Source organism: Tetrao urogallus (genome assembly GCF_951394365.1).
Source record: "Tetrao urogallus genome assembly, chromosome: 6".
NCBI classification, from domain to species: Eukaryota; Metazoa; Chordata; class Aves; order Galliformes; family Phasianidae; genus Tetrao; species Tetrao urogallus.
In genome coordinates, this window is record NC_136819.1 from 44,428,019 (window position 1) to 44,445,736 (window position 17,718).

At 40.5% G+C, this 17,718-nt stretch overlaps 1 protein-coding gene across 6 annotated transcripts in view; it reads right to left on the reverse strand.

Annotated features, from left to right (window-relative positions):
* The window catches only part of RPS6KA5 (ribosomal protein S6 kinase A5), a gene marked incomplete at both ends in the record, with an annotated part of 59,557 nt that extends 58,621 nt beyond the window's left edge, over window positions 1-936 (reverse strand). For 5 of the 6 annotated variants that reach the window (XM_079536897.1, XM_079536895.1, XM_079536894.1 and 2 more), the window contains one exon: window positions 864-888. Coding sequence is in view for 1 of the 6 variants with exons in the window: in XM_079536892.1 (XP_079393018.1) it covers window positions 864-936 (73 nt within the window). Of the gene's footprint in view, window positions 1-863 lie in introns of all 6 variants that reach the window. The other variant, XM_079536892.1, reaches the window with a different exon arrangement.
* Window positions 937-17,718: the final 16,782 nt, after the last annotated feature.

Genomic DNA, 17,718 nt, shown 5'->3' on the forward strand with positions numbered 1-17,718 from the left:
CATCTACAGAGCCCCTGGACCAGTGCGACACCGGGACGGGAAGCTGAGCAGTACCGAGGGGACTTCAGCAATACCACCTGCCGTTCCCAAGCGGTGCAGCACAAGATGCCAGCTACGTGAGCCGCGGGGTTGCTTTGCTCAAACTTTTAGGGTGAACAGCATCCTATAGTTGCTTTTACTTACAGAAAAAAAAAAAAAAAGAAAAAAAAAAGAAAAAAAAAGGTGAAAGGAATGAAGGTCGTGGGTTAATAGCTGCGTTAAATACTGTTAATAAACACAGAGAATACGTATCCCGACTATGTGCTACACACACTTCCGAATTAACAGTAAGTCCTGTATTTACCGTAACGTTCAAGTTGCCTGGAAACTTCAGAGGAGCACAGAGCCGCAATTAAAAATACATTTCCCGAGATCTCCCGCAGCACCAGGTCCCCGCGGGGTCGGACACGGACACGGCCACGTGCGGGGCTGCAGCTCGGGGCCGCACGAAGGGCTGCGCGGGGCCGGGCCGGGCCGAGGGCTGCGCGCCCCGCTCGCCGCATCCCGGCCTCCCACCGAGCTGTCACCGAAACTACCTCGCTAAGGGCTGCAGTGGGCAGCCTCCCCTCCACGCTGACATTGCCATAAAAGTCAAAAAGGCGATTAAGGGAAATCGCGACCCTTATCTGCGAACCTTTATCTCCTTCAAAAGCGCGCAGGACCCGCGGGGAAGTGGCACAGGAGAGCCCGAGGCGCAGAAGTGTGGCCCAAACACTTCTTCAGAAATACCCCGCTGCCATCCCTCCCCCCACCCATACACACACCCCCCCCTCGGCATCCCCCCCCCCTCGGCCCGGCCCCGCCGCCATACCCCCGCCGCTCACCGTTCCTCAGCTCGTGCGTGACGGTAAGCAGCGGCCGCTCGCTGCCCTGCGCCGAGCCCGAGGGGCCCTCCATGTTCTCCCGGGAGGGCGCTCCCCCGCCTCGGCCGCTCCCCGCGGGTGTGTGCGTGGAGGCGGGGGGCGGCACCCAGCCCCGGGCGGATTTTATTTCCCGGGGACGCTGCGAGGAGCGGGAGCCATAGGCGCACGGCGAGGGAGGGAAGGGAGGGGACTGTTCTCCCTCCGCCTTGAGGTGGGGAAGGGGGGGGCGCGCGAAGAAAAATAAATAAATAAACCCGACAGCAAGCAGTTAGTAAAATACGGGGCGGCACACACGTAGGCTGCCCTCCCTCGGCCCTCAGAGCCGGCCCATGTCCTTGCGGCTCCCCTCCCCCCTGCTCCAGCCGCCCAGCGGCAGGGAGCCGAGCCGAGCCCAGCCCGCCCGGGATAGGCTGAGCCGTACGGGGTGGAGGGCTAAGCGAGCGCCGTGGCCGCTCCTCTCAGCGCCCCATCCCTGCCCGCCCAGCCCTCATTGGCGCGAGCGCTCGAGAGCGCCCGCGGCTGTTGGGCAGAGATCGTTCCGCGCACCGCCCCCCGCCCTTCCGCCGAGCGGCGCCTTCTCTGATTGGCCCAACGGCTGCGCCAATCGCCGGTTCCGCCTCCTCGTTCCCCACCCCGCCATCGCTCTACTCCCTAATCTTGTTTGTAAACATTCCCTCCCGCCTCTCCTACATCCCCCAACCCGCCTGAGGGCGGGCGTTGCGTCGCCTAGAGAAAAAAAGGAGCGCGCTGATTGGTGTCTGGGATTGCCAATCATCTGCCATCTCTCTTTACTGCGGGCCGGTTCCATCGTATTGGGAGGGGGGGGAAGGTTGGACGCCTTCCCACTCGTAATGGTGGCGGGGGGGGATCCGAGCGGCGCCCCGCCGTGCGTGGGGGAAAGGGAGGCAGCCTCCCGGCGGCAAAGACCGGGCAGCGAAGGCAGGGGCAGAGAGAAACGGTGGAGGGGGGTGGTTCCCGGAGGGCGATGGGCTGCGGGCCTCCCCTCAGGAAAGGCGTGTGCGGGCCCGCACGGCCCGGCACGGCTCGGATGGAGTCAGGTCGCGCTGCCCACCTCCTTGAGCCGAGGCAGCGGGAGAGCAGCCGCCCGTCCGGCACGCCGGTACGTCCCGGCACGGCAGCGCACGGCGCGCGCGTGCATGGCGCGGAATGCCCCGGCCTCACGGCGTGGGAGCGCGTGCGGCGCTGAGGGGGTGGGAGGAGGCGGGAAGGAGCGGGGCGGGAGTGGCTCCGGCACACCGAGCGGGGCTGTGCGTCTGCGCTCACTTGTTCGGTGTCAGTGCTGTTTCTCGGCCTTAGACAAGGGTACAAGTTTGTAACACCGTGTCACAACAGCAGCATTCACACGTGAAGTCTTAATTCCGGTACAGCAGTCATCGGTGAAATAGAATGTCTTCTGCTATCCTTCCTTCATGTTCCAGTATCACATATTTCTTGGTGTGTGTTTGTATGCACAGATATCTAACTGTTGCATGTTCGTACGTAGCTATACACTGCCTGAGGGGACACTGAGTTGAGCTATTTGAAGTTGATCAGAGATTTCCACTATCTTTCTACTTCAGCAGTCTTTAAACACCATGTCTTGATTTTAATTTTAGGTGGGCTTTTTTTCATGTTGTTGTGGGTTTGTGTGTGTGTGTTTTCAGACCAAAAATACATCAGTTTGCTAACTTCTGTCACTTAATGTCAAAAATTACACTGCCGTATCTCTATTGCAGAGGTAGCAAATGTTTCATCATCATTTCCCCTGCAGCAGAGAAAATAATGAAGATGCAAAATAAATGGATGAAGTTAATTGTTACATTTTTGCATCTTTGTAACTAGTGGCTCCTTGTAGTGGGGTGCCTACTTCTCAAGGAGGAGTAACAACTGCTGATTATTCTTTGTCCCAGCTCACATCTTAAGGACTGGCGCAGTGTCCTCCGGCAGCTCTGTGCTTCGGAGGGCCCCTGGAAACCTCGGCAGAGAGACTGAAACCTGACTCCCCTCTGTTCTTTGCACGAAGCACCAGCAGAGCTGGCAATGAATTGAGTAGTTGCAAATAGTTTCAGATGTTCATAGCTTTACAGACTTTATCTGCTTACTTTCCTCATGCTGAGATATTCCCTTTTTTCCCTTTAAATGTCAGGTTAAATGGTATAGCAACTTTAACTAGTGAGGTGATAACCCTAACAAATGTAACCGAGGTTAGTGATCCATTATGGTAGCTGCGGACTGTGCTTATAGCAAAACATACAGCTTGCTCTATATGCTCTGTCTGGGCTTGGAAAAAAATACTGCATGAGCTGAAAGTTTGTTGTTGTCACTGAGAGACACTGATTTGTGTGCACTTTGGCAAAAGCAAAGCCAAATATTAACACATGGAGATTTTTATGTAATAGTATATCCCATGTTAAAATATATTTTTTGCAATAGGATTCTCCCATTTTCACAAAAAGAGCAAAACTTCCCAAGTGAATGCTTGGAAACAAACCCACCTCTTGGCATACGTTATGACAGAAGGACTATGTTGACACTGAAATACAAAACCTCTCGTCTATTCTAGAAGTAGAAGAGTATGCATAAGGTTTCATTTGAACTGAACTTTTAGGAGTAAGAGATAATAAAACTTGGTCAGTGCTCAATTTAAGGGTACTTAAATTTTACTTTCAGTTAAATGGTCCAGGCGTAGCAGCCTAGTTTAATTAATACCATCCCTTTTGTCTTTGAAGCAGCATCACATGATTTTATGGCTATTTGTAAAAGGATACCGTTTTTTACCCTTAAGGGTAAATAGGATTTACAGGAAATGTACAGACTCTATCCATACTAGTAAATGAAGTAGAGCAGGATTTGTTATCCAGGTGTCAAGTGCAAGTGGCATGACATAGCATGGCATAGTCTGCATGTATACAGCTAAATTATTTACCTGTGAAAACAGGGTGGCCTTTTCCATACTGCCTGCTGGATTTAGACAGATTGTAAAGTTACTGAGCCATGCTGGCCTCCAGCTTGTATGAGGACGTTGACTCAGGGAGTACTAGTCAGGGGCCCAACTGTGCCATGCCAGCAGTCAGAAGTGTGGGCAGTTGTGTGCCAGCCCTCAGATTCTAGCTTTGTTCCATTAAAATCACCAGCATGGAGAGTCAGTCAGATGAGGGAGGAAATTGGCTTGAGCCTGCAGCTGAAGCAGGCATGTGAAAGTACAGAAACAATGATGGGCTATAGACCCACAGGGAATACAGAATGGTCTATAACAGATTTCTTTGTAGTCTGAAGAAGTAAAACCACCTTTGCTATGTAGACTGTGCTTTTAGAAATGCTGCTCTGAGTGCAATTTAACTGACTGAAAATGTTATTTGCATTTTAAATAACCATTCAGGTGTGTGCAACAAAAAATACTACTTGGCGTAACTGTGTGTTCAATACATTACTTCTCCAATGTGAAGAGGCAAAGAAATATTTGATGTAAAGACAATTAAAGACTACAATGCAATGAGAAGTGTAGTGTAGATGTATTTTTTTTACACAGTATTTTCAAGCCAAGTTGATATTCTTGTGTACAACAAGAGCAACCTGACAGATCGATCAACCAGCAGTTCAGTGTTTGGGCTGAGCATGTGCTGCGAGTTTGGGAACATGGAGTAATAGAGTTCTAAAGATAGATGTCCCTTCCCTACCCCACAGCACAACTGTTCAAAAAATATGTATATTCACTTGCCATTCCTATTTTCAAAAGGAGAAAGGAAAAAAATGTTGTGGGAAATACCCACATCACACGAAGATATAATTGAACAGTTTTTTAAAAATGTCACAACATTTCCTCTTTGGTTCTAAAAGAGGTTATATGCCAAGCAGCTTTGAGAGCTGAGGTGCAATTGAAGTGCTCAGTATACAGTCTTCTGAGACGAAATGAGAGAGAAAGAGAGAAGAAAATGAGTGCTGTATCTGCCTACTTCCAGGGTGTCACTGCTTTGTAATATCAAGGTGCTTGATTTATTTATTTTCTGAAGTGGAGCTGCATACAAAAACAGTAGCTTATATGATGCTAAGAAGGCATCTAGCACTTTCTTGAGGTCATTGAATTGTTACAGGTGTAGGTGCTGTTTTCAAAGTACAAGTGTTGGAAAGCTGGATATGGAGTGTTTCCTTTAATCAGCCCGCTGAGAATATTTGCAGAGCAAGGGAAAAAGAGGATCAAATTTTGGAAAGCAAAATATAAATTTAAGGAAGGACTCCTCATGAAAGACAGCCATAAAATAAAACAGACTTTGGGTGAAATTCTAATATGGTACTAATTTGTAGTTTTATCTGCATTTAAGAGCTCTGTTGTTATTGTTGTTCTAAATCTGCAGTTGAGCTTTTGTGCTTGCTAACTGTCAAAAAGTAGATAGAGTAGGTAAATTTGCTGTTTAAAGCATTTTTGTATGAAACTGCTCTGGCCAAGAGTTTTATGTAAAACCACTTAATGTCATACCATGAAAGGAGAAGTTATGCTAAGCATCCAAGCCCAATCTTTCTTTTAACGGAAGTGGTACAGCTTTGTCAGGAAATGGATTCTTTCTTTAAAGAGTGAATGATAAGTGATGAAGATATGTCACTGATTCTAGGGTTATACCTCAGCATCAGAATGTATTTCTATGTTTAAACTTAAGTCCTTCAGTTAGCGTTCATTTCTTCACTGAAAATTCACTTGTTTTTTTCTTCAATTATGACACATCTACTTTTCCTAGCAACAGTTTAAAAATTTTAATTGTTAAGAATGCTTGTAAAAGAGAAATAATTTAAAATGTTACATTATTTGCTTTCTGATGTGGAAAAGAAAAATTAATGAACACTATTTTAAAAATGCAAAACTACCTGTTAGAAGTAGAAGGTCGTTTCAATTTCTGATCTGCATAAATGCTTAAGCTAGATAGGGGTAGAATTTCTGGTTAATAGAAAAAATTGGTTTTTGGGTCATAATCCTCACTCATAATTTAAATTATTTTCAAATTTGTCATTAAAACCATTAAACCTCTGAGTAATACTGATGGCAGTGTAACTAAACCCCAAATCCTTTTCAGAAGACTCATTTGTGAATTCTTTTGAATTTGAAATTTGAATTTGAAATCTGACTGTACATGTTGGAGACGGGGACTTTAAGAAGGAAAAGCTAATCAACATGATCTGAAAACTCCAGATGAGGAAATTGAAACTTTTAAGTCAGCACACAGACCACAAGTACATCTTGATAGTTGCAGAAGCCACGCATCTGCTCTCCACCCCCAAAAAAGGAAGCAAAAAACATGAGGGGGGGGAAATAGAAGAATAACAGGCAAAGCTTGAAGGTATGAGCTGTAGTTCTTAAAGAGATCCTACAAAAAAGGAGAGAAAGTACTGCTTAATGAAGAGGGAAGGGCAGTTTATGAAAAGCATAAATGAAAACTAATAATATAATTTCCACTTTTTTTTTCTACTTACATATTTAAGCATATTATGTCTGTTAAAATGCCATAGAGCAAAAAAGCAATCAATGAAGTGACCAACACTGCAGAGATTCCTTGGTTATTTTTACCTTTACCTTGACAAAAGTTACATGGTTATTGATTCTGAAACTACTCTTTTAAAGAGACAAGATGCATCTTTTAATTGAAATAGCAGAGATGGCTAAATAAGAGAACTGTATTTCGGAGTCTGGTGGTATATCTCTAGGAGTTGGGAAAGAACTTGTAATAGGACTACTGAGCTCTTCAGAAAAATATCAAAAACCTCTACTAGTTTCAGGTATTGTACTAGATGACTGGAGAGCAACTCTCAGCGTAGTGTAATATATTACAGTATAATATAATATAATAAATATAATATAATATAATATGATTTAAGATAAGCAGCATTACAGCTAAAAAAAATCACTTCAAAAGGCCCAGGAAATTGTTTTGATGAAAGATTTGAGAGAGACTATCATTAATTTTGAACAATTATGAAAAAATTAAACTTCATTATAAAAACAGCTTTTAGACATGATTCTAATGATACACAGCAGATACAAAATATTGTGGTGAAAAATCAGCTGATAAAACAAATATCTGTAATAATAAATCAGAAATTTTCAATAGCTCCTAAAAAATTAATCTAAATAATCTTTAAAAAGGGAGAGAAGGAAGAATTGTTACCTATTATCTCCTGCATGGAATGTTGTCTTTTCTGTTGGATCTGCCACTATTTCATATTCAAACCCAGAATATGAAGCACAAGTCTCCTCACTTCATATTGTCCAGTGAAATACTTGCTATGGGTGAGGGACGTGAACCACACACTAGCAGTTAATTGAGTTTTCAGTAATCCATGTGCAGTGTAACTTGGACTTAACCACTTGTTCTCTGAGCAATATGGATTTGCAGTGTGCCCTTATGTTCCCATCAAAACATTTGTTTTGAGCAGGTAGTGAGATGCAGTATTTTCCTAATTTTTTGGATAATAAATTAGTTAAAACTGTTCCCCTGTGTGACTGTATTTCTCTTTAAAAAACTATGTGATTGAAGACAGTGCACCAGTATAAGATATTCATTTGCTTCATATGTTAGACAAAAATGCTTTCTGATAGCAAGTGTTAACAGGACAGAATTATGAATTGAATTGGACGTGAGCCCACAGTGTTCACTGGAGTTCTGGAGTGTTATCTTTGATTAGAGGGAGTAGATGAAGGATATCTCTGCAAAAATGATTCACAGATAGATTCACAGAATCCCTCCCATTTGTCAAACAGACTGTTAATCCCTTATTTAATCTTGTATTTCAGGCCAAACCGGTGCGGTTCTTTCTGCAGCCTTTTAAGCACCCTTTCTGACTTCAGAGAGCCCATGAAAAAGTCAACATTCCCTCTCAAAGGCAACAGTTGCCTAATCTTTCCTCTGCCTCTTTTTCACTGCATTCTCGCCCCTCTGCATTCTCACCCCACCTGCACAACCCCAGGGAAATGGACTTATTCTCCTCCCACCCCCAGAGACTTCCTGTATCTGCTATCATAGCAGCAACATTTGTCTTCAATTGCAGATCCAAGGATGTTATTGTCATAGTTCCAGGTGATTCTGAACATTACCATTGTTTTCTTCCTATAAGTGCTACTACCTGCCTGAGTTGAAGCTTTACATTGCATCCTTCCTCTTACTGTACATGAAGCTTTGGGTTACAACAATCTGTTTCAGTCCTGGTGATTTGATTGGTCTGTGGTTTTGTAAACTTCATTCCTGTAGAGATTATTAAAAGTGACAAATAGAGAAATCATGCAGTGTTATTAAAACAGAGCCCTCTCACGAATAACAATAAACCCAAAACATTTAAAGAAAGTCTGGCAATCCATCTTACTTAAAATTCTACTACCACCTATTAACAGAATATCAGTTGCTTATTATTGGCCGTTCACTTGAGAGCAGCTTTCCTCTTGTCTTTCCAGTTTGATTCTTTGTCTTGCATCTATCTATTAAGTTCATATATTCATGCAATAAATATCTCAGCATTCCAGTTACCTACAGCATTCATAAACAAAGAAGCCGCACATCTATTCAAATTTACTTTAAAGTCTAAATAAATAATTCTAGATCTTATTTTCTGTATGGTATTGTATGTCAGAGACTCTTTTCAACAAAATTTTCGATCTAGAATTGAAAATGTAAGCTTATGGTTGTCACAAGACAAAGGTTCAGTGCAGATAAGATTACATCACACTGCAGTAATGCTCAAGAGCTCTAGCTAAAGAGCTCTACCTGTAGAATGGTGCTCCTTTGTGCTAAGTAAAAAAGATGTCCCCCCAAATTTCCCATTCATGTAATGTGATGAAAGTCCCTAAAGCACAACTGAAAACTGGGAAAATTGATTTTTCCACTGAAAATTTTTCATCTGATAGTTACTATATAAGGCCAAATATTGATTCTCCATCAGAAGTGCGTATCATTTAGGAACTAAATGGTTCCTCTACATATGCATAGAGTCATAGAATCACCAGGATTGGAAAAGACCTCCAAGATCATCCAGTCCAACCATCCACCCATCACAGATGTTCCCCACTAAACCATGTCCCTCAGTGCAACAAGTAAGTATTTCTTGAACACCTCCAGGGTCAGTGACTCCACTTCTCCCCTGGGCAGCCCATTCCAGTGCCTGACCACTCTTTCGTGGGATAAGTCTATATTACAGATTACTTATAAGATGGACAACTGTGATCTGTGGGCTCTGAATTCAAGGTGACTGAATTTAGATGCATATTTGTTAATACTCTCAGATTTTTTAATATATATAGATTATATCCTAAACTGTACCTGCTTAATATACTTTGTTTCGCACACTTTCTTTTGTATATTTGATCACTATAGAAAAGTCATACTATTTCTTAAACGTTAAGATATTCATTTTAAAGTGTATTAAAATAGCAGTCTTGAAATAACTCTCTTTAACCGAGAGCAGTTTATTTTTATGTGATCAGCCATGAAATGAATGCATAGATATGTGTGTTTAAGTACTCATATACATATGAGTGCATTCCTGTGTACATATATATATATATATGCATTCAGACATTTTTCTGTTGAGAGTTTGAAACCAAGTACTGATAGTAGCAGTTTCCTCCTTCAAAAGGAGCGGAAAATATTTGGTAATATTTTCCAGACCAAGGTTGCACCTGCTCAGAATGCTTAGTGATTTTACTTTCCAGTAATTGAAAAGAAAATGCATATTTATTATTCAATTAGGACACCACAAACTTGTTAACTTTTATATATGGATTCATATTCTTTTATAGCTTTTGGTAAGCTACATTTTGTATGTAAAATACAAATGTATATAATGTATGGTTCTGCAATACTAATTAGAATTCTTATCAAGGGTTTTATCTTGTCCCATACACGTATATTTATAAAAACTATGTGATATATTGCATATGTCTTCTTCTGTCTTGTCTTTAAATTCGCTTTTCTCCCCTGGCATATCATTTTTTGACTCAAATTTGTGTGTAGTGTATAGCTTGTTCTCAAAATCTTACATAGGTGAAATACAGTACAGCAGATGCTTAAGAACTTTGTCTGCCCTTGAACTGAATAGGACTACTTATCTCTATTATTTATATTCACAGAAGTAGTATAGGTTTGAATGCTTATGTTGTAAACTCAGATACAAGGTTTTATGTATATAACCTTACTCAAAATAAACAAATAAAAATAGTAATAGCTTAAATTTTGTTCTGTCCTCCTTCTATACAAAATACAAAATCAAGTCTCTATTAAAACATTGTATTATGGAACTAGAACATAGTAAGAAAAACACTCTGTAGTTCAGGTCTTTTAAAAATGTAAAACAAGGCTATGGATACATAAGGCATTTTCAGCCCTTAGTTTCTTACTCTTTAGTAATGAACATCAAAATGATGACATTAACATCTCTTTCAAGTCAGCTAAGTGATACTGCAGCATTATGAATCATCTCTGTAACACTGAGCTGCTTTTCAAAAGCACAGTTTTGTGATGATAAAACGTTTGAAGGTGACAAGCCTGCAGATCTTATTCTACTTATCCACAGAACATAGGGAAAGCTTCACTTCAAAGCCATCTTTCTCCTAAACAGTACTAACCATTGCAGACATAGAGGATGTCATTCTCTAATTCATTAAGGATGACTGTAGTGGACAAGCACAGTTGCCCAGTGGGAAGATCACATTGTATGCAAGTCTTGAATGACTGTTCCAAGTTATAGAGAGAACAACTGGAAGCACAGGGGAAATTTCTGATGCCTCGTCTGCGGTACCAACAAGCTACAAACCTCTTTTCCCATAATCAATGTGGTTACCATTAACTGACTACCATTAACTGATTTACCATTAACTAGCAAATTCCTGGCTCCTACAGATGAGTGGACAATCAGGCCAGTGTAGCAAAACCCATTTGCTTGATCAAACTGCCACATCCTCCAGATTTTCTATCCAACGTGATACTGAAAAGCAGAGGTCCTCACGTTTGCTTGCCATAGTTTCATACTGTCTCTATATAAGTATGGGAAGAAAAGCTGTGGATGAGGTATAGATCTTCATTTGGGTCCCATCACAAGGGATTTTAACTATGTTATTCAGGATTATAATTAATCCTGCAAGTTTTTATTCACAAGTTCAAAGATTTATGGGTTCTGCGTGGCCATCTATCGGGATGTGTAAGTATGTAACATCTGTGTTTTCAGAGCTTGGGCATCATCACAGGGAACAAACTAGCACACTTTTATTTATGGCAAATAAATTGGTCATTGCCAGCCTTAGAGAATATGCTTCATTGTTGATTCTGCTGCTTATCACTATTACTTTTCATCAGCTGCCCTACTCAATCAGTGTTTGTCAGTCAGGCTATGCACAGGTAAAATGCAAATGTGTCTACAGGCTCCTGGCTGCACCAAATAGACCATCAAGGGCAGGTTCCAGATAACCGTGGAGACATAGTTATGAAATAGTACCACAGCTGTCAGGTATGCAGTAATGAAAACACAGAAATGCAGCCATAACTTGTCTGAAATATTGCGAAGCCTTTTCAGTCAGAATGGATGCTGCAGAGCAAAGCTGTCCAGGCATCCTTGATAATGCAAACTGCTATTAAATATGTGGGCAGTGTGGATCCTCCAAGATAAAGTGGTATGCACTCCAAGTGCATACCATTTGCCATCACATGGAACGGCTGCTGACGGCACTTCACCAACAATTCCTTCTGGAAGCTGCAATGACGTGTTCTTGCACAGCCTGCCACTGACTGACCTTGTTATCCAAATTGATACTGTTTAAGCCAAGAGTTACACATGTGAAGTTATGCTTAGTCCTGTTGGGTTCTTCTCAATACTTCTTGGTCTAAGAGTTGAAGAAATCAAGTGGAACAAACAACCAATGTCTGTATCTCTCCATCAGAAATATTTGTAGAGGCAAAAATGTTTATGCTTGGTAGCTTGGTAGAGGTAAAATTAACCAGAGTTTCCCTGGATCTAGCCTACTGAGATACTTGCATTTCAAAAAGGCTCTCTTTGTGTGAATACCTAAGCTACAATAATTCTTTTAGGCACCATACCTGAGAAGTGCTTGGTGAGAAGCTAGAGATGGAATGACTTCACAGCTGTCAGTAGACATGTGTGAAATAGCATAATCCTTGCGGAAACATGAACGACCTGTACAGCAGGAGCATAGCATTGTTTTTTGGGGGGAGCACAATACTATTTCTAGGGTGTGTAGAGAGCAGAACATCACTCACCTACTTACACCTGGATGGAATTCCTAGGAAGGAACAGGCACCCTGTCAATGCTGTGATCATGCATGACATGACTGGGTGTAACCTAGGCGGTGGCATAATTTCTTATCAAGATAAGCACCTATGACTGCTGCTTTACAAACAAAGCAGTACAAGTCACTGTACTTTGCCCTATGGACTTCCATTTTCATTCCACGTGAGTAAGACTAGAAGAGTTTTCCTCACCTCAGGAATTTTTACCCAGCCAGTGCTCATCGCCTTGGTTCCAAAATGCAGAATTCTGCTGGTTAGCGTAGAAGATGGGGTGAAAAGCTGGCATTTATGGTCAGTGAAGACAGCCCTCCTGTGTCCTCAGGCTGCCTCAGCACCAGACGAGGCCTGGATGAAGTGCTCATGACTGGACACAGCCTGGAGAATTGTGGAGCAATTTTGAATCTCTTCTGTAGCTCAGAGTAAATTAGGCAACTGTATTTAAATTCCACCCTCATGTGTTCATCGTTTTTTCTGTTGCTGTTGTTGTTTGTTTGTTTTTCCATTTCTTGAAGTTGAATAAGCACTTCATGTCATCTTAAATGAAAACCTCTGGTAGATCATTTGCTCTCTCTTCTTACAGCAGCTGGTAAGTATTTCTGTGAGCAAAATCAAAGGCATGAAAGTGGTGCTTTTAAATCTTGATAAAGGTTCTTGCCTTCTCATATGTGCATGTTTTATCCTGCTAAAGCTGCAGATAAATGTTCCAGTGCTTGTTGGTCTCGTGGTTATGTAGGATGAAGCAGGAGGCATGAAGGAACTAGGTATGATCCAAGGAGTTGGAAGGGTGCATGAAAACATGAGGAGGGTATAAAACACCTGAGAAGGATATAAAAGCCTAAACAATTCCAATCTTGTGTAGATTGTGTCCATGCAGGGGTAGGGCCTGAACTCTAGTCTCTGGAGAACTGGTTTCTAGGGAAAAGTTCACGGCCTGGGCTTTTCTCTAGTCTCTACCCAGATTTCTCCACATCAGTAACAATTTATTTTGTCCCAGAGTGGAAGCTAATTGTATAATAATATAAACATAGTAGAAATTCAAGGGATTAGTGCTGTACAAGATGTGCCTTGCTAACACACAGTGCTGTCTGACATGACTGCGTTGGAACTGGTGATTACTTTCTGATTCTTGTTCTTAATATACTGGGAGAAACTAAACATTGTGTGTCTTTTTTTAGCAAGTAAACAATATTGCATCAAGGATGCACTGATTCTCTTACCAGTTGCTCATCTTGACACAATCTGCAGGATCATAAGTATAGGATAACTGCTTTAGGCAGCAGAGAAAATACTAACGGAAACTCATTTAAAATTCTATTTGTGGTGCTTATTTAAGGTTCCTGAACTTCAAAGCCAAATACCCTGTGTTTCAAATGTAAAGTTAAATCTTAATTTGCTAGATGAACCACTGTCTGAAAATACACAAAGCATTTCCTCTTTGAAATTGCACACAGAGCACTTCTGTGCTTTGAAATGATTCAAAGCAGATGAGGAGCGAAAGGATCGTTAATGGGTTCTTCAGATAAAGCATTACAAATATGGCTGTGAGACCTGTTTGGAAAATGAGATTAAATAAATTTTCAGAGAAGTTTGTGCGCTTTTCACAGAAGTCTTTTGGCAGAATTTCAGATGAGCTTCATAATTAAGCAACAAGTCTTTTAAAACCATGTTTGCATTAAGAAACCTCTGTAACCATATTCATACTAGGGCAAGGCGCAGTACACAAAGGGCTTTCATGGGTTATAATTAGTTTAGGTTACTTTCCATTAAGTATTAGCAAAGGCAGCCCGTGTGCTGGCTCATGTTTCAAATGACCCTGCTGTTGCTGTTCTTTCAGCAGTAGCTTTGGGTAAGTTACCTGCACGACAATGTCTAAAAAACCTACCCAACAGTGTTAAGTAATGCTCTCTGCATATTTTTGGTCACTGAGCTATATATGTCATCACCCTGTCTTGTTATCAAATTTTAAATTGAAAGTAGGATAAAAGCTACAGGAAAATTGCAAGATTGTATTCTATAAGAGATTTTGGCTATTTGCAAGCAAGTCTCTTTGCTTTGAAAAATTGCTGTGTTAAACCATATTTTTATGTATACCAGTGCCACTGAAAAAGCAGACCTGTAACATCAGAAACTGTTAAAAACTACTTTCCAGTCTTCAGATTGACTCATATGTTACTGCTATCAGCAGCACATTTTACAGGCTGTAGATTCTCAGGTGATTCATTTTGAAAATTACAGAAATACTTTATGTATATTTTATTTCATAAATTTTCTTGACACTTGTGAAGGCGAAACAGTCACACTGATGCTTCTGAAGAATATATGAATATGAATATGAATATGAATATAAATATAACAACACTAAAGGATTAATTTTTATCTGGAGTAGTTCAGCACAGTTGTATGGACACATCCACTGCACCTCAAAATTGAATCTTTCTGGCACTTAAACAGAGTGATAAACTGAGTAATTTACAGTGTGGATCTTGAAAGAATCTATACTCATCTTTAAATATCTGCAAAATTTACAGATTTGCTTTCTTATTTTGAAAACCCAAAGGTAATATAAAATCCTTTGCTTTACATGCTTCCTTTTTCAGGATATCAAAAGTGATTATATTGACAGATTATAAAAATGCTTTATAAACCTATAGTTCGGTCAAGAGTTTAATGTGAAGGTACATAATCTTGCAAGGATATTTAATTGTTCTGTTGACAAAAATTAGTGAGATGCAATGGAGAAAATAGAAATAAAGCTATGCTTAATCCAAGCCTATCATCTGTAATATTAAGAGAGCAAACATATATATGTATATATATATATATATACATACATATTGATGCTGATACTGAGATTCAGTGGAGTCTGCATCTTAAAAGTGTACAGAAGTATTACTTATTTATTGTGGGTTTTTTTGTTTTGTTTTGTTTTTTTTAAATTTACGAAGTTAGATTACATTATTTCAGAAGAAGAATAGAAAAGTGGGTTTTAAGGATGAAAACTGAGGGAGAGTTTGAGGAGCAATCAAGAAAAACAGCATGGATGTAAATTGAAATGAGCTAGTGAAATGAGCTACTGACATTCTGAAGTTGCCAGAAGGTGCAGTCAGATAGAGCAAGGAAGCAAACTCCAGGAGAGTCAGCCCAGCTTAGAGTTGTGAGATGAGGACTGAGCTCAGGGAGGACAAAGGCAGAGAGAAGCACATTGTAGACAAAAGAAAGGAGGTGAAAATGAAAAAGCCCAGGATGTGCATACAGTGGGGTGGTACAAGGAGATTACTCAGTCCATCAAACAGGCCATGTGAAATACAAGACTACTTCATTATTAAATTCAGTCCGTAACTGAACTTTTCTTGCTTCATGTTGGGTTAGAGATAATTTGGTAAAGATATGTGGATGCTGGTAACTTTTTTTAAGTATAGATGTACAATGTTTAACTCTTACCTTGGTAAACAGTAACTAACTTTGTTAGCAGATAAGGATTAAAGTTAAAAACTAGTGAATCACTAAGTGATCTGTCAGGGAAGGGTACTCCCCTGGAGAACATCAAGTCTTTTAGCAGAATAAAGTAACACTCCTCTCAAAATGCCTTTTACCTACCATGAATTGTGAGATTCAACGGAAAAAGAGCACATTCCTTACAATGAGTGATAAAGATGACTCTTAGAAACAGTCTACTACACTTAGTAGATGCCTCTTGCTCACCTCATTGCTCATAGTCACAGTACCCAACAACGGTCCTAAAAACTACACACAAAAATGCTTAATGACTTGATGTTTCTCTTGGCAAGAATTGATCACAGTTTCTGTATTCAAAAATATTTTTTTTAGTCTACTTTTCTGAAAATCATTTTTGCCTAGATAATGGTGCAGTCTGTACATCAGTGGGGACAAGATAATCAGGTTGTTTTTGTCCACCCAACTCCACTAATGTGAGTGGTGCTGCACAGATGTATACTTAATCATAGAATCACCAAGGTTGGAAAAGACATCCCAGGTCATCTCGTCCAGCCATCACCTACCACCAGTATTTCCCCACTAAACCTTGTAAAATGATATTTTACATTAAACTTAATAAAACCGCATCCCAGACCTGTTTACCGAACCTTTCTGATCACCACTGTGATGGAAAGAATAGTTATTTTCCTGAATATGTGTATATTTTTAAAATACAATACTGCTTCCAACTTCCTTGTCAAGACACAGGAGCGCAGCTCAGAATGTGGCAGTGTCCTCACATCAATAGTGGGTGCCATTTTAATGGCTAAAGACAGCAAAGCATTTTAAGTCATTCGTTTAGGTTCAGTATATAACACTAAAAATACATGTGAAATAATAAGTTGTGTTTCTAATGTGAAACCATATTTTAAAAAACCTGGTTATTTAAAAGTGATCGTGACACCTCAGTGTCCTGGAGAAACACTGCAAAGGATACCCTCAGGCACAACAGGCATTTCATAGGCCATGTAAGTATCTTCAAGGCTTTTTAACACTAATCTTGCACCTTGTCTTATCTGTACCGTGATCCATCACATCTACATAAGGTACCTGGTACTGTTACTTGAAACTATTCCAGAACAAAATAAAAGCAGTTGAAAAAGCTAAGCAAAGGAACAAGTGCTGGTTACTGATTAACAGCCCTACCAGACCATTTAGTTAGTGAGCTGCTCACAAGTCCCATGAAGATAGTCTCTCCACTTGTTAGATATCCTGATGAGACAAAGTGGAGAAGGTACTGTAAGACCTGAATAATCTTGGTACTTTTCCCTTGTCATCCCAAACAGGCCACGATCATTTTGTCCTCAAGCTCTTTTCCAGGTGGTCTTGGAGGTGGCTGGGGAATCTAAACTTAAGCGTGCCCCCTAGCACGGGGAAGCAACATACTGTGCAGAAATTAGCCATTCTTGAGGAAGTCAGATTGCAAAAGCTACATTTTTACTGTAAGCATCTGAGTTTTTATTGTCTCTTCAAGTTCAGTGACAAATAAATTAACAGAGACATAATCTATTACTGACATTATAGAGCAAATGCAGTGATCTGAAGTTACAGGTCAAAATTTTATCTTATAGGAGACTTTCCCCATAGTTTTATAAAATTAGCACAGTGATCAAAAATGGTTGTAAGGTGTGTTTTCTATCTCATCTGGAATAGGTGAGTCATCCTACTTTTATACAAAGGTAATGTTTAAATTACTTATTTCCTAACTAGTCAACATATCATATCATATCATCAACAACATATCTTGCTGTGCAGCTAGGGGCAGTGTACACAGATTGAAACTACAAGATCAAGAGTTTCTATAAGGTATTTAGAGCCAGTATTTTGACACTACTGATAGTCATAGTCAAATAGCTTGCTATCCACTTACATTTTTATGAATCTAAAAATTTTAGGTGCCTAAATGTTTGCTAATAAAATCCCACTGGACATAAATTCTGTACACTGAGGGTCAGACTTTCCCAACATCACACTAGGGAATTTGTGGCAAAATACTGAACTGAAGACAGCTTTTGTCCCAAACTAGTTTTCCTGAACTTCAGACTGT